We start from the raw sequence: 27,094 nt of genomic DNA, 5'->3' as shown, positions 1-27,094 counted from the left end.
TATGTCGCCGACAATCGCCACACGGTTCTCTCTGAACTTCATCAGCACTGACACGAGTCCAGCAAGCATGTCGGGTCGAGGAAGAAGTCTGGAATTCAAGCTTACTCCGTTCACCTTGGCCGCTGCGTCGAAAACCATACGGATTCTCCCGGGTTTGTTCGGATTGATTACCGGAAAGATTGGAAGGTACCAATCGTTCTTCTGCCGTACAATCGATGTGGTGTCTGCAAGCTTCCTGATATAACCGTAAGCTAAGTATTCTTGCATCTTCTCCTGGATAGCTTTGGATAGAACGGGATCTTTACTCATTTTTTTGTTTTAAGCATACGTACCGTTTTGTGGCCGCAGCCTTGTTACAAGGTAGATCTGGATCGTCACGGCGCCATATGTGTCCCGTTTCGTAGCGTCCGTCTATTAGCTTTGTTTCTCGTTCCAATATGGCCAAAGCGCGCTCGTTGTCTTTAGATTGCAGGCTGTTGGTCGATGTGCTGATGTCGATCGATTCGAGTTTAAAATACTCCTTCACCGCAGCTGTGAGTAGATCATCTGGCGAGCCATCGCAGGAACATACGTGAAGAAGCCTATGTTGTGACTCGGGAGTGAATCTTACGTTGGTGCAAGGGCCATAAACGACCCAACCCAAGCGTGTCTTCGAGGCGACCGGCTCGTCACATTTACCCTCTACGCTCTTCAGTGGCTGGCTCAATCTGCAATTGTCCACGCCAATTAAAACTCGTGGCATGGCCTCTTCATCAAAGTCCACCGGTAGACCTCTCAGGTGAGCGTAGTTTGCAGCCAGACGAGTCATGTGCATCGTTTGTTTTGGAAGCGCTAGCTCTTTCACGGTGTGCACTTCCGACATTTCGTGCACGGTAGATTTCTCGTGGGGAGCGGATACGCATACCGACAGCTTTACTGACTCGTTCTCTTCTCTTCTTATGTCTCCAGTCCAATGCAGGCACAGAGGGTGTGGGGTTCCGGATAAACCCAGCTCTGCTAATAACCCATGGTCCATGAAAGTTGATGTAGAGCCGTCGTCGAGGAACGCGTACGTGTCTACGCGCCCAGCAGGTCCGTGGAGAGATATGGGCACGTACTTCAGCAGAGCACCATCGTTTGCTCCTGTATGTGCGAAAACGTTTCCCGTCCCGGTCCCCGAATTGTTACCTGAGGTATCCCGCGAGATTGTGCAAGCTGGAAGTTCATCATTTGCGTGGAGTAGCTCGTAGGGTTAAAGTCCAGATGGGCACTCGTCCGGGTTAGTACCGAACTTGACCCACAGGGGGCGCTGTGGTGCAACATTTCATCTGAGATTGCTCGATTATTTTTCATGCAGCTGAGCGGCTGTCAGATCGTTGCTGCCACAAATTGTAAATAAGTGTTTGTTTCACACATCTTCATACTCCTGCTCCTCTTGGTAAGAAATACAACTTTCCTAAACTAGTCGTGATAAATGTTGTTTAATGGTTTGTGGTTTCGCAGACACACATGGCTACTGCATCGCGTCACCCACCGCCGTCGTGGGGAATGGATAATTTTCACGCAAACTGGCGGTATGGTGTATAATAGAACGGGCAAAGATGACGCTACCTGCATCCTGCTTGGCGCGATGGCCAATAACGATATTGATGATGTTCGGCGCCGGTACCGTCATGCGTAACGAGTTCTGTTCCACGCGCCGGTAGAGTATCCACGAGAGATTTCGTCGATCAGGCCTGCCCGAAGTTAACTTATTTTGTCTGCAACTTTACACCCAGTACATCATCAACCAGTACGAGAATCCGATGCCGATTTCGGTGCAATCCTGGATCCGCATCGACGGATCGGGTAACATCGACACCGCTGGACGCAGAGCGATGACTAACCCGCAATCCCGTACCGGAAACTGGAACCTGCAGGCCGTCGTAGGCAGTGCTGGTACTGGTTTTCGCACTTGGACTGTCCGTTTGTTGGCGTTCACAACGACCTGAATCATCGTGCTCAATCAACTGTGGCCTGAAGAAGCCAACGACGTCAATGCGGCCCCAAGTCCATCGCTTTACGCATGTACCCCCCCTCCCCCCCCTCCCCGGTGCTGGAGGAAAAAATCGCAAAGTGCGGGAAAAGGTTACTACGGCCGTACTATCGGATGAAACTCGTGCCGAACACCGCGAAGGCGACAAGAAGGAAGCGAAGGAAGGTGCCAAGACGGCCTCAAAGGGTAAAACGCTGCGTTCGGTAGCAAGCATAACACGGCCAAGGTGGAGGTGCAAGCTTTATACATCGCAACACCGGTCAAGGAGGAATTGAAGACGGATAATTCGACTAACTCTGGAACGGCTTTTCGCGCACCAGCTATTGCTACCGAGAACGACCGGCACCAGATAAGGTAGCAGGCAGGACAGTGAACAAAACGTCCAGAGAACCGGAAGTGCTGTAACGTTCGAGTGTGTGAAACAAGATGCATAAAACCTGTACCTTGAACCCATTGATGCGGCGTGCTTTTCTTGCGTTTGATTTGTGATTGTACAATACAATTTGTACTACAATGTTTCAATTCGTTTTAAATATTAAAAACAAGCTGTGTGCTCTCTCTGAATGTCTCATTAATAACGGGTCAATGTTTCATTTTTATCTTGGATCCTTGGTATTTTGTTTCACAAGTTTCTATTCATCGGAAGTGCGTTATTATGACGTTAACGGTAATCTGTAATAGCTGCTGAATGGTGCTAATGTGGTGAAACGATGGCGACTTTTCACGGACAGATAACCAGCAGTGGGCAGAATACGAGCCAGCAACGATCATCACCGAGACGATGCGCTTACTTTGCGTGGTTCGTGGGTTGGACAGTGAGTGTCGCGTCTTGAGGCACCGTTGTTGGCGGCGATCAGAAGCAGCACACTCGCGGCAGCTGTGAAGGATGTCTTCAGCAGGACACACACTTTGCAGATGACATGCTCGTCGCGCTTTACTAATATTCATCTCGTTGCGCAAATGGTGTTAGGTGAAACGCTGTGCGATGCTGTGATGCTGCGTCGTTTATCGATTATGATAATGATAATGTTTCCTTGCGCTACGTTGTTCAACGGATGTTGTTTTTTTTTTTGTATCGTTTAGTCATTGTCGTTAGTTATGTCCCTGTAATGTTATCGATCGTAGCGGGGCCGTCCAAGACCGTTTTGCGGGAGGTTAGTTTTAGGGGTACATTCTGAATGCTTATGAAATGAAAGTCGTAGAGGAGTTTTACAGCAAGCGTAACATCCTATCCTAACAGCCCGAACGAATCTGGTCTGCCTTGATCGGATATGGTTTTATTTATACTCAAAAAAAAGTTATTAATTCCGTACATTTGGTTGTGGTTTGTGTTTTTGTTCTGCTTAAAGCCAATTGTTTAGCTTATGCTTGGTGTTGGACCAAACTCGGGTTTTGCTACTGTAGGCCGTTCTGTTTTCCGCGGTGTGTTTCTATGTGTTTTGGTTTACAATGTGTGCGGTATAGTGTGAGGTGTTTTTGTGTGGAGTGTCACAAAACTGTCTCTTTTTGGTGTTGTGGGTTCTAACGCATATGGTGTTCCTGCCTTCGGCTCCCGGTGTGGCTATCTTTGCTTACGCTGGCTATTGGTGATAAGGTGCTATGCGTTGTGAGTTCACCTACTTTTGCATAAGTGTGTCTCAATCGTCTCATCTGCGAAATGTACAAAAGATGCTAGGTGTAGGAGTTGAGAGGCGTATAGCAGGAATTAAATATCCAAGCGTCGCGGAAAGGTCAGAAAATAGGAGACGGGAGGAAACAGTATTACCTAACGGGCAGCGCATAGAAATTTGAAATAAGGCGAAAGACGGAGAGAGAGAGAGAGAGAGAGACCAAACAAAAGGAAAGAGACCGAGAGAGAAGCGAGCGAAAACAAAAAAGCGCGGAATCTGACAGGAGGAGTTCAGGAGTCAGTCTTGTGATTAATTGCGTAGAGGAAAGATCGGCAAGTGCAAACGAAAAATAAAATTGAAAAATGAGCGAAAATCACGACAATGGCGCATGTCGGTAAGTGATTTTTAAGAATATTGATGGAATACGCCCGTGAGTGTGTAATAAGTCCCCTGCGAGGGTAATAAGAAGTCCCCTGCGAGGGTAATAAGAAATCCCCTGTGAGGGTAATAAGAAGTCCCCTGTGAGGGTAATAAGAAGTCCCCTGCGAGGGTAATAAGAAGTCCCCTGCGAGGGTACAAAAAAAAATAATAAAAAAAAAATAAAAACAAAAAATAAAAAAAAAAAATAATAAATAAAAAAAAAGTCCCCTGAGAGGGTAATAAGAAGTCCCCTGCGAGGGTAATAAGAAATCCCCTGTGAGGGTAATAAAAAGTCCCCTGCGAGGGTAATAAGAAGTCCCCTGAGAGGGTAATAAGAAGTCACCTGGGAGGGTGATAAGAAGTCCCCTGTGAGGGTAAAAAGGAGTTTCTTGTGAGAATAGTAAGAAGAAAGTAACGCGTATCCAAGGAATGACAATCGATGGTGTGAGTTCTAGGTTTATTGTTCTCCATCTTCCGTGAGTCGAAACTTGTATGAGTGTGTGTGCGTACGAGTCATGTATATGCGCGTTTGTGTCGTACGTGCGCGTGTGTACATTTATATATATATATAATTACAAGTGGCACGTAGGGTTCAATTGTAATGAACAAATGCGTACTATCATATCACATGAACGATAGGAGAAAAAAAAGCGGAACAAAAAAGCCCACACAGTCACACATAGCATCTTGATATCGTAGAGAAACGGCGTTGATTTCGATTATCCGTGTTTTCCGCCGCGCTTAAGGCGGCGCTCTACCAGCAATCGAACACGACATCCGACACGAACAAACCCATATAATCATATGGAGGTGCACTGTCAGACACAAATCAACAAACAAGACAAACATGTCATATACCATACATTTTCACGTTCGATGTCGTGTTCCATTGGTGCTTAACCGTAGAGTTAAATCAAACCAACAAGAATTGAACCAAAAGTTATGGGGTTTTAAAGTTGACAACTTAAAGGTTAACAAGAGCCGCACACGTAAGAAACAAAATCCTTAAGAGTTGGGCTTACTACCAGTGAGCTGGGAGGGTTCGAGCAGTGCACAAAATTAGGATTACTTAGTGACATAATTTCTGATTTTTGCGTGTTTGCTATTTAAGGTTAGAGGATGTGCTAAGTGGAATATTTTTTCATAGATTTTTATCCTCATGAAATTGTAGGTGGTATTTTTTAAAGGACCATAGATGTGTCAATTATTACTTGCATTCCGTTTTTATCCTTATTTATATTTTTTACCATTTCCAAGTTTATGAATTATGAAATAATAATGTATAAACAAATAAATAAATTAAAATAATTTAAAATTGTAATAATTATAATTGTAATATTATAATTAAATCAATACAATAATAAATAAATAACATTAGATTCACCCAATATTGGACACTTATCATACCTCAATATTGCTAGACAATCTAGTAAAGTACAACGTTGAAATATTATACTCACTTAAATCAAGTAGCCGAACTTAGTAACATATAGGGCAAAATATAACATATAGATTGCCAATATGATAGGTCCTAAATGAGTGGCACAACTATTCTCAGTGATGATTTTCATCAATTGCGGTGTTTTTTTCTTTGGTGTACTGTTAAACATTGATTAATTCTTCTGTTTTATCCTTGAATAACCGTACGTTAATTATATTTTCAGTAGTAACTATATTTCGCACGCCGAAGCCTTAACTATGTTGAAGGCATTAATGGCAGAGAAGCAGAGAAACCGGTTTCTCGAAGCACAGATAGAAGCGACACAAAAACGGCCCAGCCACAAGAACGGTTGGTTTGAAGAAGATTCTGACGCTCAGTCTCTGGAGCCTCTGCCATGTTTTACTTCAACAACACGTGAGGTTACCCCAAATCCACATGGAGAACTATCAACAATGACGGCAATGTCCTTTGCAACCTTACAAATGTCAAGCTGCATTCCAAATCCAGGAGAAGAGGAAATTGATAGCAGTACGTTTCAAAGATGGAAAGGTCAGTTTGAAGCAGCTATGGATTTTGCTGGAATTTCAGATGAAACCATGAAAATGAATGCATTCAAAATGAAAGCTGAGTCCAAGCTTTTGGACATGTTGCTAATGACACCTTCCGATAGTTCACTTAAAGATGGAAAAGAGTTCCCATATTCAAATGCAATAGAGCGATTGGAAAAATACTACTGTTCGCACGATTATGTATTTTTCCAAAGACAAAAACTCCGATCTTTGGTGCAGAACAAAAACGAATCCGACTCATCTTACGTGAAAAGAGTAATTGAATGCGCAAAAATCTGCAACTATAAAAAAGATCAATTACTGGAGACAGTCGTCGACGTTACATCCACACACGCTACAAACGCAAAGGTGCGAGCAATCGGCAGAAAAGTTCTTCGAAAGAGCGGGTCACTCGTCGATTTTTTAGATCGTGTGCGTGCCTGCGAGATTGAAAGCATAAATGAAGAGACATTCGCTATAAAACATCAACCAAACAAAATAGGAGAAATAGCGGCTGTGTCTTATGGATCTCGCCCAATTGATTCGTACAGAAAAAGATACCAACACAGTAATTCGTATCGGCGGAGCTACTCGACCAGGCAACCGTCCAGCAGTTGGAACAAAGGAGGGTCATCACAACATACAACGGATCGTTTTTCTTCAAATCGTCGCGAGCGTTGTTGGAGATGTTCGGGAAATTATCATTTACCAGAGGATTGCCATGCAGCTAATAAAAGATGCCACAACTGCCAGGTCGTTGGCCACATCGAGAGAGCATGCCGGTTGATCCCGCAACACCTTACAAAACGACGGGCGACGGAAACAACCGAACCAGCCCAGACAACGAAAATTCGGAAAATTGCGGCTATCTCGGATAACAACTGTCTAGATGGGTCGGAACACGAAGAAGGAGCAACGAATTTTAACACCCAGCCTGAGGTCAGATAATTATCTGTTTTTCTATCACTAACACAAATTCTTAACATTCAAGTTAGAGCTCTAACATATCGAACAATACAACCATGAATAACGTTTACATAAACAATTCTTAAAAATATAAAGATATATAAATGGTACAGTGGAACTTTAGCAGTATAAACATACAAATAGTATTTAATTGTTTTCAGCCTTTTAATTGAAGTTTAATCGAATTAATCACTTATTCAATTTTCGATTTTAGAAACATAAATCCAATGAATTGACAGACTTGGAGTCAAACAAAATAAAGGATCGAAGTGTTTTAATAAACACAATGGTACAAAAGGAGTATGACGAATGCTGCGTAGTAGGCTATGTGGCTGGAATGCCGATCAACTTTTTGATCGACTCCGGTGCAGACGTTAACACGATCGACAAGACCAACTTCGACTGCTTGATCGGAAGCAATCTCCAAAGAAACCTACTATACAGTAAAAAAAACAGGCACAGATAGACCATTAAAAGCTTACGGTGTACAAGATGAAATTCCGGTAATCGCATCCTTTGTGGCGGAACTATATATTTCCGAGGATCGACCTCGTCTTATGGAAAAATTCTACGTGATACCAAACGCAAGAGCATTGCTAAGCAGAGGCACTGCGATAAGGTATAGCGTATTGCAATTAGGTATGGAAGTACAAGTCCAGAACCGAGCAAGGAGTAACACTATAAATCTTCGGCCGGGTGAAATTTTAGCCGCGTTAAATGCGAGTGAATTCCCTAGATTCAAGGTCGCCCCCGTTATACTAAAATACGATAAGGAATTACCCCCGTCACGGAACGTCTTTACGAGCATACCCCCAGCGTTTAGAAACGAAACAGAAAGACGACTAAAAGACTTACTGTCGGCTGGCATAATAGAGCGCGTAACGGAACAGATGGATAGGTCATTTTGTTCCTCACTATTGGTGGTCCCAAAAGGAAAATCGGATATCCGACTCGTGGTTGACCTCAGAGGCCCGAATAGAAATATAATAAGGACACCATTCAGAATGCCCACACTAGAAGCTATCCTAGCAAAACTCAATGGATCACGCTGGTTTTCGACAGTAGACCTAACAAGCGCATTCTTTCACGTTGAGTTGCATGAATCTTGCCGACATTTAACGAACTTTTTCGCTGGAGACGGAACCTATAGGTTCAAGAGACTTCCATTTGGCCTTTGCAACTCTCCGGATATTTTTCAAGAGATACTCGAAACTATCGTACTGGAAGGATGCCAGGGAACCATCAATTATCTGGACGATATATTAGTGTACGGAAAGAGTAAAGAGGATCACGACGAGAATCTGCAAAAAGTTCTCCAGCGTCTGAGTGATCACAACGTCCAGCTTAACACCACTAAATGCATATTTGGGACAAAGGTTGTTAAATTTTTGGGTTTCAACCTATCCGGTGACGGGTGGAGGGTCGAAGACGACAAAAAGAAAGCTATAGAAAACGCACGTAGACCTGAAACGATTGCGGAGGTAAAAAGCTTTCTAGGGTTGATGAACTTTACCGAACGGTTCATTCCCAACAGAGCAGATAAAACTACAAGGCTAAGATCTCTGGCTAAAGCAGATTGCTTTTACTGGGAGAAAGAAGACGAGGACGAATTTAACTACCTTAAAAAGGAAGCCCTAAACTCTATCACAAGACTCGGTTATTTCGATCACAAGGACGTCACTGAACTATTTGTAGATGCATCCCCAGTAGGCATTGGAGCAGTATTAGTTCAATTCTGTAATAGCAGTAAACCACGAATAATTGCATGTGCGTCCAAAGCCCTTACATCCACCGAGCAGAAATACCCTCAAACGCAAAAGGAAGCGCTCGCAATCGTTTGGGGTGTTGAAAGATTCTCGTACTACCTCATTAACATTTTCTTTACAATAAGGACTGATTCGGAAGCGAACGAGTTTATTTTTAGTGGTTCACATCGTATGGGGAAACGAGCTATCACACGAGCAGAAGCATGGGCGCTGCGCCTTCTGCCATATCAGTTTAAAATAGATCGAGTTCCTGGACATTGCAACGTTGCCGACGCATTGTCTAGATTAATTCACAGATCACAGATAGACGACCCATTCGACGAAAGTAACGATAAACACGTTCTGTACTCACTGGACGCGGGAAGTATGAGTATCTCGTGGGCCGAAATCCAAGAGGCTTCAGAGAAGGACGAAGAACTTTCCAGAGTAAGATCGGGGATTCGCATTGGAAAATGGCAAAAAAACCTCATACGATACGAGTCAGAGGCAAAAAACCTGAGAGTTCTAGGTCCGTTGGTATTCAAAAATGATTTAGTCGTGCTTCCTTCCGCTCTTCGCCAAACAGCTCTCGAGGCCGCTCATCGGGGTCACATAGGATGTGGAGCAACAAAACGAATATTAAGAGAGTTTTTTTGGTGGCCTAACATGGCAAAAGAAGCTGTTAATTTTGTTAATAGCTGCGAAACATGTATTTCTATTTCAAGAAAGAATCCGCCTATACCATTAGCAAGTCGCGAGCTACCGGACGGACCCTGGGAACTTCTGCAGATTGACTTCTTGTCTCTTCAAGGCTGTGGGACAGGGGAATTCTTGTTAGTTGTCGACACATATTCCCGTTACTTGCAAATTTCGGAAATGAGATCAACAGATGCCAAGAATACTAATTCTGCCTTATTTAAGCTCTTTTTAGTCTGGGGTTTACCCTTGATCATCCAGAGTGATAACGGACCACCATTTCAGAGCACAGAATTTATAGGATGCTGGGAAGATAAAGGAGTGAAAATTCGAAAATCCATTCCCTTGAGTGCTCAGTCAAATGGGTCCATCGAGAGACAGAACCAAGGCATAATTAAGGCGATGGCGGCGGCGAAACAAGAGGGAAGAAATTGGAGATCAGCGATGAACGAATACATACACGTGCATAACACACGAAGGCATCATTCTCGGCTAGGCGTCACCCCATTCGAGCTTCTAGTGGGCTGGCGCTACAGAGGAACTTTCCCTTGTTTATGGGACACTAAGGAAGCATTGGACCGAGTGACGGTACGCGAAGATGACGCGGCAGCAAAACTGGTCAGCAAACAATTCGCCGACGAACACCGAGGCGCAAGAGAGAGACACATCAGTGCAGGCGATCGCGTCGTGGTGGCTATCCCACAAAGAACAAAGACAGATCCAACGTTCACCAGCGAAGAATATACCGTCCTTAATAGGAATGGAGCAAAAGTAGTTCTCGTTAGTGATACAGGCGTAAAGATAGCAAGGAATGTTAACGACGTTAAGCTGAAGGTAGATCGATTCAGGCACTACTCTCAACGTGACTCGGAGGAAGAACAATCGCTAATGGATTCTATACCAATACAAGATACAGATAAGGAGGTTAGAGAACTAGACAGACCGAAAAGGCTCGTGCGGATACCAGATAGATTCAAGGATTCAGTTATGTACAACATCACATAGGTTAGGAGATCGTTTATTTCTAGAATTAAATTGCGTATAACGTCAAAAGTGATATTTTTACTATTTATATAAGTTCCTTAAGATACAATTCATTTTTTTTAACATAGTTTTAAGCAAACACTTGAAGAGTAGGAAAGGGGAAAGATGTAGGAGTTGAGAGGCGTATAGCAGGAATTAAATATCCAAGCGTCGCGGAAAGGTCAGAAAATAGGAGACGGGAGGAAACAGTATTACCTAACGGGCAGCGCATAGAAATTTGAAATAAGGCGAAAGACGGAGAGAGAGAGAGAGAGAGAGAGAGAGACCAAACAAAAGGAAAGAGACCGAGAAAGAAGCGAGCGAAAACAAAAAAGCGCGGAATCTGACAGGAGGAGTTCAGGAGTCAGTCTTGTGATTAATTGCGTAGAGGAAAGATCGGCAAGTGCAAACGAAAAATAAAATTGAAAAATGAGCGAAAATCACGACACTAGGGATAAAGGGATAAGTGGATGGTACATGCAACGAACGGCATAATTGCATGCAACCCAACCATGTAAAGAGAAAGACACGGAAATTTCTTCGCGTTAAAGTACGGTTCCATTCACTCTCGAGAGTTGCACCCAAAAATGGTCGCATGCAAGAATGCCCTTAAGGGTCACCGAGACTTAACAGTCATCATCACACAACTTACCTGGTGCACCATCGTCTTATTTGCACGGCAGCCTCCTTGCGGGCGATTCACATGAGATATCTGCTTTGCTGGAAGAATAGTAAAGTACTTTGCATTCAAATTAGTAAGTTTTCATTGGTTCGATTTTGGTTTTTTTTTTTTTTTTTTTTTTTTTTTTAATCAGGGAGGAAACCATGCATAGGGACCCGCATCCAGTTGGACGGCTGCACAGCAGGGACCACCCCCGGGTACTGTCGGATGCCTTCCGACTAAAACCTCCCCGAGCCTTCACCATTTTTTTGTGCAGAAAAATGGTATAGACGAATCAGCAGATATCGTCTCGGCGCCGCGCTGTGACGTCGTGGTTAGAGACGTCTGGCGTATGAGCCTTACGACTTTGTACCAAATAGTGTAAGGGCTAATGAGACCCTTACACTACCGAGCACAAGTCCGCTTCTCCTGACACTGTATTTATTGACGGATGCACCCTATTAGATCCTCCCAACCTTTGCCAAGTTACATGAAAATCAGTGACTACTTTGCTCGCGTTGCCGTCAGCGCATTAAGGCTTTGGCCTGCTGCAGATGGTATGTGCAGGACTGCTCACGGTAGCCCAAAGGAAATCAAAGTAGTCTACTGATTCAAATGCAACTGGGCAACGGCAGCAAGAGTTTCATTAAGGGGAAAAGGACGAAAGCAAAGCTGGTAAAAAGGGAAGCAACAGCGCTTCAAGCAAAAGTAAGTGCTGCACAGAGTGCAGCAAATACGTTGTCCTTATGCTTCCGGCGAAAAGCATACTCCGTCAGGTAAAAATTTAAGCGGGTAGACCTATTGGTACCCTTTTTCTTAAGGAAGTGCTTAAGCCACCTCCATAAATTTTCCACCGTTTGCGTGTGGACAGTGTCATCATCTGGATTTATGAAATGCGTAGTGTGGTTCACGGTGGCATGCAAATATCCCACTTGGTCCAGTTGATTGTAACCGCGCCTACAGTCGGTTAAAATCCTGGTCCCCGCAGCAACGTTGGACCGTATAAGGTTGCCCAATATTGGTGCGGTCCTCTTGGCTACGCGACAGAGGAATATATCTTTCGTCTCGCGGCAAATACCTCCAACCAACCATTCTTCGTTGGAGGGATTAATTCTGCCGCGATTGTATTTCCTCTTGACCAGCTTTGTTTCGTCTATCTCGACAGTTTTACCGGGACCACCAATCATCGATCCGGTGTACTGATCGAGATACATCAACTCGGAGCGGATTTTACGGTAAAACGACATCACAGTTTTACGGTTTACATCCGCTTCGATTGCGGCTCTGTCGACACCTATCTCCATGCTCCAAAAATATATGAGCATCATTATCTTCTGTAGGGAAAGTTTCGACCCAGCGAAAAACGATCCATTTCGCACACTTAACGAGGCGTTTCGACAGAGCCGCTTCCCACATACCCATCTACATCCGTCAATACATACCCCTACCCGAAGATTCGTCCGGAGGATCATCGGGTCACCGCATCGCCGGCATTCCTGGCTCGGTTTCAGCAGCTTCCACCGCAGTAGCCACTCCACAGCATCCTGCGGATCCTCTAGATCCTGCATGATGTTTATAAGCCGAATATGCTCCCTGCAAATATATTAATAAAATGTGTGTGTGTGTGAACAATAGCGTATGCGTAATGAAATTTTTGTTATTATTGGTTAAGTCAGCTAAGTTAGTTGATGTGTTAAACATTATGGTTGCATGTCTTTTTGTTTTTATTTCATGTTAGTGTTTTGTTAGCGGAATATAAAAATATGCCAGGCTCATACTCGAAGTGATTCCTTTCGCATGGCATGCCAGCATCTCAAACATTGACTTCATGGCCGTGTGGGGGCGGCCTCTTCGGATGCTTACCTTATTTTTTAGATGGTTAATTAATTAATATTTTTCATGCGTAACGCCTTTGTTACTTTGTTAGCGTATGGTAGTAGGATTGGGAAAAATAAAAACCAATGATACTTACATGCTGTTTCCAAGGTAATGTAAAAAATTTGCACAATTGTCGCAGATACGCATAGAGCGGTGATAAAACGCTTTTGGCGGTATATTTGTTATGATCGATTAGCTCTTGACATTCATGTGGGGTTATGTGCACACACACGCACATGAGATCGGTGTGTTTTTGTTATTTTAGTTTGTTCGATTGTACGATTGTTCTTAAATTGGGGCTATCGTGCGCGAGACAAACATTCATTTTCTCGTTTTCGATTCATGCTCAGGTATTCCATGCCTCGATTGCTGGTGCAATAGATCGCAACACAATCGAACAGCAAGCACAACACATTTTCACGATCTTCATAAGCATACCGAACACGCACAAACAAGTGCAGCCACTTTTCATCTGTGGTGTGCGTTTCTGCAATTTTGGCATTTTATCGCATCGGAAAATAATGTGGCGCATTCGTCTTAACATGCAGCACCGGTAGCGCAATATCAATGCAACTAATTCTAAGCATTAACATTCGCGGCCAAATGCAACGGCTGTACCCAATTCCCAACGGCTATTCAAACCTCTCGAATCGAGCAATATTTGAATTTAACCTCAAGCTGAACAGCTCGATTCGAGTAGTTTGAATTCAAATATTGCTCGATTCGAGAGGTTTGAATAGCCGTTGGGAATTGGGTACAGCCGTTGCATTTGGCCGCGAATGTTAATGCTTAGAATTAGTTGCATTGATATTGCGCTACCGGTGCTGCATGTTAAGACGAATGCGCCACATTATTTTCCGATGCGATAAAATGCCAAAATTGCAGAAACGCACACCACAGATGAAAAGTGGCTGCACTTGTTTGTGCGTGTTCGGTATGCTTATGAAGATCGTGAAAATGTGTTGTGCTTGCTGTTCGATTGTGTTGCGATCTATTGCACCAGCAATCGAGGCATGGAATACCTGAGCATGAATCGAAAACGAGAAAATGAATGTTTGTCTCGCGCACGATAGCCCCAATTTAAGAACAATCGTACAATCGAACAAACTAAAATAACAAAAACACACCGATCTCATGTGCGTGTGTGTGCACATAACCCCACATGAATGTCAAGAGCTAATCGATCATAACAAATATACCGCCAAAAGCGTTTTATCACCGCTCTATGCGTATCTGCGACAATTGTGCAAATTTTTTACATTACCTTGGAAACAGCATGTAAGTATCATTGGTTTTTATTTTTCCCAATCCTACTACCATACGCTAACAAAGTAACAAAGGCGTTACGCATGAAAAATATTAATTAATTAACCATCTAAAAAATAAGGTAAGCATCCGAAGAGGCCGCCCCCACACGGCCATGAAGTCAATGTTTGAGATGCTGGCATGCCATGCGAAAGGAATCACTTCGAGTATGAGCCTGGCATATTTTTATATTCCGCTAACAAAACACTAACATGAAATAAAAACAAAAAGACATGCAACCATAATGTTTAACACATCAACTAACTTAGCTGACTTAACCAATAATAACAAAAATTTCATTACGCATACGCTATTGTTCACACACACACACATTTTATTAATATATTTGCAGGGAGCATATTCGGCTTATAAACATCATGCAGGATCTAGAGGATCCGCAGGATGCTGTGGAGTGGCTACTGCGGTGGAAGCTGCTGAAACCGAGCCAGGAATGCCGGCGATGCGGTGACCCGATGATCCTCCGGACGAATCTTCGGGTAGGGGTATGTATTGACGGATGTAGATGGGTATGTGGGAAGCGGCTCTATCGAAACGCCTCGTTAAGTGTGCGAAATGGATCGTTTTTCGCTGGGTCGAAACTTTCCCTACAGAAGATAATGATGCTCATATATTTTTGGAGCATGGAGATAGGTGTCGACAGAGCCGCAATCGAAGCGGATGTAAACCGTAAAACTGTGATGTCGTTTTACCGTAAAATCCGCTCCGAGTTGATGTATCTCGATCAGTACACCGGATCGATGATTGGTGGTCCCGGTAAAACTGTCGAGATAGACGAAACAAAGCTGGTCAAGAGGAAATACAATCGCGGCAGAATTAATCCCTCCAACGAAGAATGGTTGGTTGGAGGTATTTGCCGCGAGACGAAAGATATATTCCTCTGTCGCGTAGCCAAGAGGACCGCACCAATATTGGGCAACCTTATACGGTCCAACGTTGCTGCGGGGACCAGGATTTTAACCGACTGTTGGCGCGGTTACAATCAACTGGACCAAGTGGGATATTTGCATGCCACCGTGAACCACACTACGCATTTCATAAATCCAGATGATGACACTGTCCACACGCAAACGGTGGAAAATTTATGGAGGTGGCTTAAGCACTTCCTTAAGAAAAAGGGTACCAATAGGTCTACCCGCTTAAATTTTTACCTGACGGAGTATGCTTTTCGCCGGAAGCATAAGGACAACGTATTTGCTGCACTCTGTGCAGCACTTACTTTTGCTTGAAGCGCTGTTGCTTCCCTTTTTACCAGCTTTGCTTTCGTCCTTTTCCCCTTAATGAAACTCTTGCTGCCGTTGCCCAGTTGCATTTGAATCAGTAGACTACTTTGATTTCCTTTGGGCTACCGTGAGCAGTCCTGCACATACCATCTGCAGCAGGCCAAAGCCTTAATGCGCTGACGGCAACGCGAGCAAAGTAGTCACTGATTTTCATGTAACTTGGCAAAGGTTGGGAGGATCTAATAGGGTGCATCCGTCAATAAATACAGTGTCAGGAGAAGCGGACTTGTGCTCGGTAGTGTAAGGGTCTCATTAGCCCTTACACTATTTGGTACAAAGTCGTAAGGCTCATACGCCAGACGTCTCTAACCACGACGTCACAGCGCGGCGCCGAGACTATATCTGCTGATTCGTCTATACCATTTTTCTGCACAAAAAAATGGTGAAGGCTCGGGGAGGTTTTAGTCGGAAGGCATCCGACAGTACCCGGGGGTGGTCCCTGCTGTGCAGCCGTCCAACTGGATGCGGGTCCCTATGCATGGTTTCCTCCCTGATTAAAAAAAAAAAAAAAAAAAAAAAAAACCAAAATCGAACCAATGAAAACTTACTAATTTGAATGCAAAGTACTTTACTATTCTTCCAGCAAAGCAGATATCTCATGTGAATCGCCCGCAAGGAGGCTGCCGTGCAAATAAGACGATGGTGCACCAGGTAAGTTGTGTGATGATGACTGTTAAGTCTCGGTGACCCTTAAGGGCATTCTTGCATGCGACCATTTTTGGGTGCAACTCTCGAGAGTGAATGGAACCGTACTTTAACGCGAAGAAATTTCCGTGTCTTTCTCTTTACATGGTTGGGTTGCATGCAATTATGCCGTTCGTTGCATGTACCATCCACTTATCCCTTTATCCCTAGTGTCGTGATTTTCGCTCATTTTTCAATTTTATTTTTCGTTTGCACTTGCCGATCTTTCCTCTACGCAATTAATCACAAGACTGACTCCTGAACTCCTCCTGTCAGATTCCGCGCTTTTTTGTTTTCGCTCGCTTCTCTCTCGGTCTCTTTCCTTTTGTTTGGTCTCTCTCTCTCTCTCTCTCTCCGTCTTTCGCCTTATTTCAAATTTCTATGCGCTGCCCGTTAGGTAATACTGTTTCCTCCCGTCTCCTATTTTCTGACCTTTCCGCGACGCTTGGATATTTAATTCCTGCTATACGCCTCTCAACTCCTACATCTTTCCCCTTTCCTACTCTTCAAGTGTTTGCTTAAAACTATGTTAAAAAAATGAATTGTATCTTAAGGAACTTATATAAATAGTAAAAATATCACTTTTGACGTTATACGCAATTTAATTCTAGAAATAAACGATCTCCTAACCTATGTGATGTTGTACATAACTGAATCCTTGAATCTATCTGGTATCCGCACGAGCCTTTTTGGTCTGTCTAGTTCTCTAACCTCCTTATCTGTATCTTGTATTGGTATAGAATCCGTTAGCGATTGTTCTTCCTCCGAGTCACGTTGAGAGTAGTGCCTGAATCGATCTACCTTCAGCTTAACGTCGTTAACATTCCTTGCTATCTTTACGCCTGTATCACTAACGAGAACTACTTTTGCTCCATTCCTATTAAGGACGGTATATTCTTCGCAGGTGAACTTTGGATCTGTCTTTGTTCTTTGTGGGACAGCCACCACGACGCGATCGCCTGCACTGATGTGTCTCTCTCTTGCGCCTCGGTGTTCGTCGGCGAATTGTTTGCTGACCAGTTTTGCTGCCGCGTCATCTTCGCGTACCGTCACTCGGTCCAATGCTTCCTTAGTGTCCCATAAACAAGGGAAAGTTCCTCTGTAGCGCCAGCCCACTAGAAGCTCGAATGGGGTGACGCCTAGCCGAGAATGATGCCTTCGTGTGTTATGCACGTGTATGTATTCGTTCATCGCTGATCTCCAATTTCTTCCCTCTTGTTTCGCCGCCGCCATCGCCTTAATTATGCCTTGGTTCTGTCTCTCGATGGACCCATTTGACTGAGCACTCAAGGGAATGGATTTTCGAATTTTCACTCCTTTATCTTCCCAGCATCCTATAAATTCTGTGCTCTGAAATGGTGGTCCGTTATCACTCTGGATGATCAAGGGTAAACCCCAGACTAAAAAGAGCTTAAATAAGGCAGAATTAGTATTCTTGGCATCTGTTGATCTCATTTCCGAAATTTGCAAGTAACGGGAATATGTGTCGACAACTAACAAGAATTCCCCTGTCCCACAGCCTTGAAGAGACAAGAAGTCAATCTGCAGAATTTCCCAGGGTCCGTCCGGTAGCTCGCGACTTGCTAATGGTATAGGCGGATTCTTTCTTGAAATAGAAATACATGTTTCGCAGCTATTAACAAAATTAACAGCTTCTTTTGCCATGTTAGGCCACCAAAAAAAACTCTCTTAATATTCGTTTTGTTGCTCCACATCCTATGTGACCCCGATGAGCGGCCTCGAGAGCTGTTTGGCGAAGAGCGGAAGGAAGCACGACTAAATCATTTTTGAATACCAACGGACCTAGAACTCTCAGGTTTTTTGCCTCTGACTCGTATCGTATGAGGTTTTTTTGCCATTTTCCAATGCGAATCCCCGATCTTACTCTGGAAAGTTCTTCGTCCTTCTCTGAAGCCTCTTGGATTTCGGCCCACGAGATACTCATACTTCCCGCGTCCAGTGAGTACAGAACGTGTTTATCGTTACTTTCGTCGAATGGGTCGTCTATCTGTGATCTGTGAATTAATCTAGACAATGCGTCGGCAACGTTGCAATGTCCAGGAACTCGATCTATTTTAAACTGATATGGCAGAAGGCGCAGCGCCCATGCTTCTGCTCGTGTGATAGCTCGTTTCCCCATACGATGTGAACCACTAAAAATAAACTCGTTCGCTTCCGAATCAGTCCTTATTGTAAAGAAAATGTTAATGAGGTAGTACGAGAATCTTTCAACACCCCAAACGATTGCGAGCGCTTCCTTTTGCGTTTGAGGGTATTTCTGCTCGGTGGATGTAAGGGCTTTGGACGCACATGCAATTATTCGTGGTTTACTGCTATTACAGAATTGAACTAATACTGCTCCAATGCCTACTGGGGATGCATCTACAAATAGTTCAGTGACGTCCTTGTGATCGAAATAACCGAGTCTTGTGATAGAGTTTAGGGCTTCCTTTTTAAGGTAGTTAAATTCGTCCTCGTCTTCTTTCTCCCAGTAAAAGCAATCTGCTTTAGCCAGAGATCTTAGCCTTGTAGTTTTATCTGCTCTGTTGGGAATGAACCGTTCGGTAAAGTTCATCAACCCTAGAAAGCTTTTTACCTCCGCAATCGTTTCAGGTCTACGTGCGTTTTCTATAGCTTTCTTTTTGTCGTCTTCGACCCTCCACCCGTCACCGGATAGGTTGAAACCCAAAAATTTAACAACCTTTGTCCCAAATATGCATTTAGTGGTGTTAAGCTGGACGTTGTGATCACTCAGACGCTGGAGAACTTTTTGCAGATTCTCGTCGTGATCCTCTTTACTCTTTCCGTACACTAATATATCGTCCAGATAATTGATGGTTCCCTGGCATCCTTCCAGTACGATAGTTTCGAGTATCTCTTGAAAAATATCCGGAGAGTTGCAAAGGCCAAATGGAAGTCTCTTGAACCTATAGGTTCCGTCTCCAGCGAAAAAGTTCGTTAAATGTCGGCAAGATTCATGCAACTCAACGTGAAAGAATGCGCTTGTTAGGTCTATTGTCGAAAACCAGCGTGATCCATTGAGTTTTGCTAGGATAGCTTCTAGTGTGGGCATTCTGAATGGTGTCCTTATTATATTTCTATTCGGGCCTCTGAGGTCAACCACGAGTCGGATATCCGATTTTCCTTTTGGGACCACCAATAGTGAGGAACAAAATGACCTATCCATCTGTTCCGTTACGCGCTCTATTATGCCAGCCGACAGTAAGTCTTTTAGTCGTCTTTCTGTTTCGTTTCTAAACGCTGGGGGTATGCTCGTAAAGACGTTCCGTGACGGGGGTAATTCCTTATCGTATTTTAGTATAACGGGGGCGACCTTGAATCTAGGGAATTCACTCGCATTTAACGCGGCTAAAATTTCACCCGGCCGAAGATTTATAGTGTTACTCCTTGCTCGGTTCTGGACTTGTACTTCCATACCTAATTGCAATACGCTATACCTTATCGCAGTGCCTCTGCTTAGCAATGCTCTTGCGTTTGGTATCACGTAGAATTTTTCCATAAGACGAGGTCGATCCTCGGAAATATATAGTTCCGCCACAAAGGATGCGATTACCGGAATTTCATCTTGTACACCGTAAGCTTTTAATGGTCTATCTGTGCCTGTTTTTTTTACTGTATAGTAGGTTTCTTTGGAGATTGCTTCCGATCAAGCAGTCGAAGTTGGTCTTGTCGATCGTGTTAACGTCTGCACCGGAGTCGATCAAAAAGTTGATCGGCATTCCAGCCACATAGCCTACTACGCAGCATTCGTCATACTCCTTTTGTACCATTGTGTTTATTAAAACACTTCGATCCTTTATTTTGTTTGACTCCAAGTCTGTCAATTCATTGGATTTATGTTTCTAAAATCGAAAATTGAATAAGTGATTAATTCGATTAAACTTCAATTAAAAGGCTGAAAACAATTAAATACTATTTGTATGTTTATACTGCTAAAGTTCCACTGTACCATTTATATATCTTTATATTTTTAAGAAGTGTTTATGTAAACGTTATTCATGGTTGTATTGTTCGATATGTTAGAGCTCTAACTTGAATGTTAAGAATTTGTGTTAGTGATAGAAAAACAGATAATTATCTGACCTCAGGCTGGGTGTTAAAATTCGTTGCTCCTTCTTCGTGTTCCGACCCATCTAGACAGTTGTTATCCGAGATAGCCGCAATTTTCCGAATTTTCGTTGTCTGGGCTGGTTCGGTTGTTTCCGTCGCCCGTCGTTTTGTAAGGTGTTGCGGGATCAACCGGCATGCTCTCTCGATGTGGCCAACGACCTGGCAGTTGTGGCATCTTTTATTAGCTGCATGGCAATCCTCTGGTAAATGATAATTTCCCGAACATCTCCAACAACGCTCGCGACGATTTGAAGAAAAACGATCCGTTGTATGTTGTGATGACCCTCCTTTGTTCCAACTGCTGGACGGTTGCCTGGTCGAGTAGCTCCGCCGATACGAATTACTGTGTTGGTATCTTTTTCTGTACGAATCAATTGGGCGAGATCCATAAGACACAGCCGCTATTTCTCCTATTTTGTTTGGTTGATGTTTTATAGCGAATGTCTCTTCATTTATGCTTTCAATCTCGCAGGCACGCACACGATCTAAAAAATCGACGAGTGACCCGCTCTTTCGAAGAACTTTTCTGCCGATTGCTCGCACCTTTGCGTTTGTAGCGTGTGTGGATGTAACGTCGACGACTGTCTCCAGTAATTGATCTTTTTTATAGTTGCAGATTTTTGCGCATTCAATTACTCTTTTCACGTAAGATGAGTCGGATTCGTTTTTGTTCTGCACCAAAGATCGGAGTTTTTGTCTTTGGAAAAATACATAATCGTGCGAACAGTAGTATTTTTCCAATCGCTCTATTGCATTTGAATATGGGAACTCTTTTCCATCTTTAAGTGAACTATCGGAAGGTGTCATTAGCAACATGTCCAAAAGCTTGGACCCAGCTTTCATTTTGAATGCATTCATTTTCATGGTTTCATCTGAAATTCCAGCAAAATCCATAGCTGCTTCAAACTGACCTTTCCATCTTTGAAACGTACTGCTATCAATTTCCTCTTCTCCTGGATTTGGAATGCAGCTTGACATTTGTAAGGTTGCAAAGGACATTGCCGTCATTGTTGATAGTTCTCCATGTGGATTTGGGGTAACCTCACGTGTTGTTGAAGTAAAACATGGCAGAGGCTCCAGAGACTGAGCGTCAGAATCTTCTTCAAACCAACCGTTCTTGTGGCTGGGCCGTTTTTGTGTCGCTTCTATCTGTGCTTCGAGAAACCGGTTTCTCTGCTTCTCTGCCATTAATGCCTTCAACATAGTTAAGGCTTCGGCGTGCGAAATATAGTTACTACTGAAAATATAATTAACGTACGGTTATTCAAGGATAAAACAGAAGAATTAATCAATGTTTAACAGTACACCAAAGAAAAAAACACCGCAATTGATGAAAATCATCACTGAGAATAGTTGTGCCACTCATTTAGGACCTATCATATTGGCAATCTATATGTTATATTTTGCCCTATATGTTACTAAGTTCGGCTACTTGATTTAAGTGAGTATAATATTTCAACGTTGTACTTTACTAGATTGTCTAGCAATATTGAGGTATGATAAGTGTCCAATATTGGGTGAATCTAATGTTATTTATTTATTATTGTATTGATTTAATTATAATATTACAATTATAATTATTACAATTTTAAATTATTTTAATTTATTTATTTGTTTATACATTATTATTTCATAATTCATAAACTTGGAAATGGTAAAAAATATAAATAAGGATAAAAACGGAATGCAAGTAATAATTGACACATCTATGGTCCTTTAAAAAATACCACCTACAATTTCATGAGGATAAAAATCTATGAAAAAATATTCCACTTAGCACATCCTCTAACCTTAAATAGCAAACACGCAAAAATCAGAAATTATGTCACTAAGTAATCCTAATTTTGTGCACTGCTCGAACCCTCCCAGCTCACTGGTAGTAAGCCCAACTCTTAAGGATTTTGTTTCTTACGTGTGCGGCTCTTGTTAACCTTTAAGTTGTCAACTTTAAAACCCCATAACTTTTGGTTCAATTCTTGTTGGTTTGATTTAACTCTACGGTTAAGCACCAATGGAACACGACATCGAACGTGAAAATGTATGGTATATGACATGTTTGTCTTGTTTGTTGATTTGTGTCTGACAGTGCACCTCCATATGATTATATGGGTTTGTTCGTGTCGGATGTCGTGTTCGATTGCTGGTAGAGCGCCGCCTTAAGCGCGGCGGAAAACACGGATAATCGAAATCAACGCCGTTTCTCTACGATATCAAGATGCTATGTGTGACTGTGTGGGCTTTTTTGTTCCGCTTTTTTTTCTCCTATCGTTCATGTGATATGATAGTACGCATTTGTTCATTACAATTGAACCCTACGTGCCACTTGTAATTATATATATATATAAATGTACACACGCGCACGTACGACACAAACGCGCATATACATGACTCGTACGCACACACACTCATACAAGTTTCGACTCACGGAAGATGGAGAACAATAAACCTAGAACTCACACCATCGATTGTCATTCCTTGGATACGCGTTACTTTCTTCTTACTATTCTCACAAGAAACTCCTTTTTACCCTCACAGGGGACTTCTTATCACCCTCCCAGGTGACTTCTTATTACCCTCTCAGGGGACTTCTTATTACCCTCGCAGGGGACTTTTTATTACCCTCACAGGGGATTTCTTATTACCCTCGCAGGGGACTTCTTATTACCCTCTCAGGGGACTTTTTTTTTTTATTTATTATTATTTTTTTTTATTTTTTGTTTTTATTTTTTTTTTATTATTTTTTTTTGTACCCTCGCAGGGGACTTCTTATTACCCTCGCAGGGGACTTCTTATTACCCTCACAGGGGACTTCTTATTACCCTCACAGGGGATTTCTTATTACCCTCGCAGGGGACTTCTTATTACCCTCGCAGGGGACTTATTACACACTCACGGGCGTATTCCATCAATATTCTTAAAAATCACTTACCGACATGCGCCATTGTCGTGATTTTCGCTCATTTTTCAATTTTATTTTTCGTTTGCACTTGCCGATCTTTCCTCTACGCAATTAATCACAAGACTGACTCCTGAACTCCTCCTGTCAGATTCCGCGCTTTTTTGTTTTCGCTCGCTTCTCTCTCGGTCTCTTTCCTTTTGTTTGGTCTCTCTCTCTCTCTCTCTCTCCGTCTTTCGCCTTATTTCAAATTTCTATGCGCTGCCCGTTAGGTAATACTGTTTCCTCCCGTCTCCTATTTTCTGACCTTTCCGCGACGCTTGGATATTTAATTCCTGCTATACGCCTCTCAACTCCTACACCTAGCATCTTTTGTACATTTCGCAGATGAGACGATTGAGACACACTTATGCAAAAGTAGGTGAACTCACAACGCATAGCACCTTATCACCAATAGCCAGCGTAAGCAAAGATAGCCACACCGGGAGCCGAAGGCAGGAACACCATATGCGTTAGAACCCACAACACCAAAAAGAGACAGTTTTGTGACACTCCACACAAAAACACCTCACACTATACCGCACACATTGTAAACCAAAACACATAGAAACACACCGCGGAAAATAGAACGGCCTACAGTAGCAAAACCCGAGTTTGGTCCAACACCAAGCATAAGCTAAACAATTGGCTTTAAGCAGAACAAAAACACAAACCACAACCAAATGTACGGAATTAATAACTTTTTTTTGAGTATAAATAAAACCATATCCGATCAAGGCAGACCAGATTCGTTCGGGCTGTTAGGATAGGATGTTACGCTTGCTGTAAAACTCCTCTACGACTTTCATTTCATAAGCATTCAGAATGTACCCCTAAAACTAACCTCCCGCAAAACGGTCTTGGACGGCCCCGCTACGATCGATAACATTACAGGGACATAACTAACGACAATGACTAAACGATACAAAAAAAAAACAACATCCGTTGAACAACGTAGCGCAAGGAAACATTATCATTATCATAATCGATAAACGACGCAGCATCACAGCATCGCACAGCGTTTCACCTAACACCATTTGCGCAACGAGATGAATATTAGTAAAGCGCGACGAGCATGTCATCTGCAAAGTGTGTGTCCTGCTGAAGACATCCTTCACAGCTGCCGCGAGTGTGCTGCTTCTGATCGCCGCCAACAACGGTGCCTCAAGACGCGACACTCACTGTCCAACCCACGAACCACGCAAAGTAAGCGCATCGTCTCGGTGATGATCGTTGCTGGCTCGTATTCTGCCCACTGCTGGTTATCTGTCCGTGAAAAGGCGCCATCGTTTCACCACATTAGCACCATTCAGCAGCTATTACAGATTACCGTTAACGTCATAATAACGCACTTCCGATGAATAGAAACTTGTGAAACAAAATACCAAGGATCCAAGATAAAAATGAAACATTGACCCGTTATTAATGAGACATTCAGAGAGAGCACACAGCTTGTTTTTAATATTTAAAACGAATTGAAACATTGTAGTACAAATTGTATTGTACAATCACAAATCAAACGCAAGAAAAGCACGCCGCATCAATGGGTTCAAGGTACAGGTTTTATGCATCTTGTTTCACACACTCGAACGTTACAGCACTTCCGGTTCTCTGGACGTTTTGTTCACTGTCCTGCCTGCTACCTTATCTGGTGCCGGTCGTTCTCGGTAGCAATAGCTGGTGCGCGAAAAGCCGTTCCAGAGTTAGTCGAATTATCCGTCTTCAATTCCTCCTTGACCGGTGTTGCGATGTATAAAGCTTGCACCTCCACCTTGGCCGTGTTATGCTTGCTACCGAACGCAGCGTTTTCATTTCATTTCATTTCATTTATTACATACAATATCCGCCATCAAGGCTAAATATAATAGACTTAAAACTAATTTAATACTAACAAATAAACAAAATAATTCATGAAAAACTAAGCCTAACTAACCTAGTCTTGACCTAGCAAAAAAGAAAAGAAAAAAAACAAGAGTAGAGCGTAGAGACTATCATAAACTTAACAAAAACAACAAAAAAAGAGAGTAATAGAAAACTAGGGAGAATAATTAAAGGGAATTAGAAGAAAAAATACGGTTACGGAAAGAGTTAAGAGAGGAGTCGAAATCAAAGAGATAGTAAAAGTGGTTAAACAACCTGAAACAGGACAGAAGAGGGTCATTGAAAGTATAAAGAGTATGACGTGTTTCAATTGACAGAGGATCACGTGGACGAAGAGAACGAGAGGGAACATACAGCGAGATGGACGAGAGTAAATCAGGAGCATCAGTAGCAGAAAGTAATAAGCCACCAATAAAACAAGCCTGAAACACTTGGCGGCGGAAGCTTAAGGAGTGAAGATTGAATAACTGCAATCGCGTTTCATAGGGAGGTAGTGAGGCAGCACCGAACAAACGACGAAAGGCAATCCTGGTAAAGAGGCGCTGAATGCTTTCAATTCTCGAACAGCCATCAATAGTGGGAGGATTCCAGATGATACTTGCATATTCAAGAATAGGCCTTACCAAAGCACAATAAAGGATTCTTAGGATGCTTTGATCTCTAAAAATAGAGGTAAAACGTAAGATAAACCCAAGGGTTCGATTTGCTTTTAGTAGCACCTCATCAAGCTGCAGTTTAAAGTTAAGACGACAGTCAAGTATAATACCAAGGTCACGGATGGACATAACACGAGAGAGGGAAGCGCTAGAGAGAGTATAGTTAAATAAAATAGGAGAAAGAGAGTGAGAGAAAGAAATAACAGAACATTTTTCGGGACACAGGCGAAGTAAATTGGATGAACACCAATGAGCAAATGCATTGAGGTAATGCTGAAGTCTCAGACAATCAGAAGAAGAAGACACAGGTAAAAAGATTTTGATATCATCCGCATAAACGAGATGACCATCAGGAGGTAAAACATTACAAACATCATTGATGAACAAAGAAAACAGAAGTGGACTTAGCACACAACCCTGAGGGACACCTGACGTACAAAAAAACTCCTCAGATAAGTACGACCCGGTTTTAACCCTGCATGATCGATTACTTAAATATGAGGACAGCCAGCTAATAATGCCATCACCAAAACCAAGTTTAGACAATTTAGCTAATAATAAAGAGTGAGGCAAACTATCAAAAGCAGCATGAAAGTCGGTGTATATTGCATCAAGTTGGGTACCGGCCTCAAAAGATCTAAAAATATTGGAAATAAAAGACATGAGATTAGTTGAAGTAGACCTACCAGGCATAAACCCATGCTGTTTAGGGCTAATAGCTGAACTACAACTATGAAGTATGGTTGGAAGGATACATAGCTCAAAAGTTTTGGCTGTGGCGCAAGTTTGGGTTATCCCACGATAATTAGAAACAATGCTACGGCATCCCTTTTTGTGTACCGGAAAAAGCCAACAGGATTTCCAAAGAGCAGGAAAAACCCCAAGAGAAAGTGAAAGGTTGAAAATTTTAGCAAGGTGTGGAGCAAGCACGTCCTTGCAGTTTATTAAAACAGAGGCAGGAATGCCATCTGGACCAGGAGTAAAAGAACGTTTCAACCCAAATAACACCTGTACAACTGTTTCAGAGCTAACCGGAATATCGGAGAGATTAATTAAGTTCTCTGGCGTGTAGAGTAGCCCACCCTCAATAAGGTTAGGGTCACTAACCGGTGGCTCAAACATTTGGGAAAAATGTGCAGAGAATAGCTCACAGATCTCAACAGGCGTAGAGGCAGTTCGAGAATCAAGTACCATTTCAT

General features: G+C 42.8%; 1 protein-coding gene and 1 long non-coding RNA gene across 2 annotated transcripts; both read left to right on the top strand.

Moving 5' to 3' along the window:
* Positions 1-1,232: 1,232 nt before the first annotated feature.
* On the top strand, positions 1,233-2,592 carry LOC133391874 (uncharacterized). The gene is made up of 3 exons (XR_009765328.1): positions 1,233-1,417; positions 1,483-1,681; positions 1,758-2,592. It is a non-coding gene; the product is annotated as an uncharacterized LOC133391874 (long non-coding RNA).
* Positions 2,593-5,742: 3,150 nt separating this feature from the next.
* Positions 5,743-10,733, top strand: LOC133391099 (uncharacterized). The gene is made up of 2 exons (XM_061641566.1): positions 5,743-6,972; positions 7,214-10,733. Exons 1-2 carry the CDS (start codon positions 5,743-5,745, stop codon positions 7,463-7,465), a joined length of 1,482 nt encoding a protein of 493 aa, XP_061497550.1. The 3' UTR covers positions 7,466-10,733.
* Positions 10,734-27,094: the final 16,361 nt, after the last annotated feature.

The sequence above is a fragment of the Anopheles gambiae genome, chromosome 2 (genome assembly GCF_943734735.2).
Source record: "Anopheles gambiae chromosome 2, idAnoGambNW_F1_1, whole genome shotgun sequence".
Classification (NCBI taxonomy): domain Eukaryota; kingdom Metazoa; phylum Arthropoda; class Insecta; order Diptera; family Culicidae; genus Anopheles; species Anopheles gambiae.
Note: the sequence above shows the minus strand (reverse complement) of the source record. Positions and strands in the feature narration are given on the sequence as shown.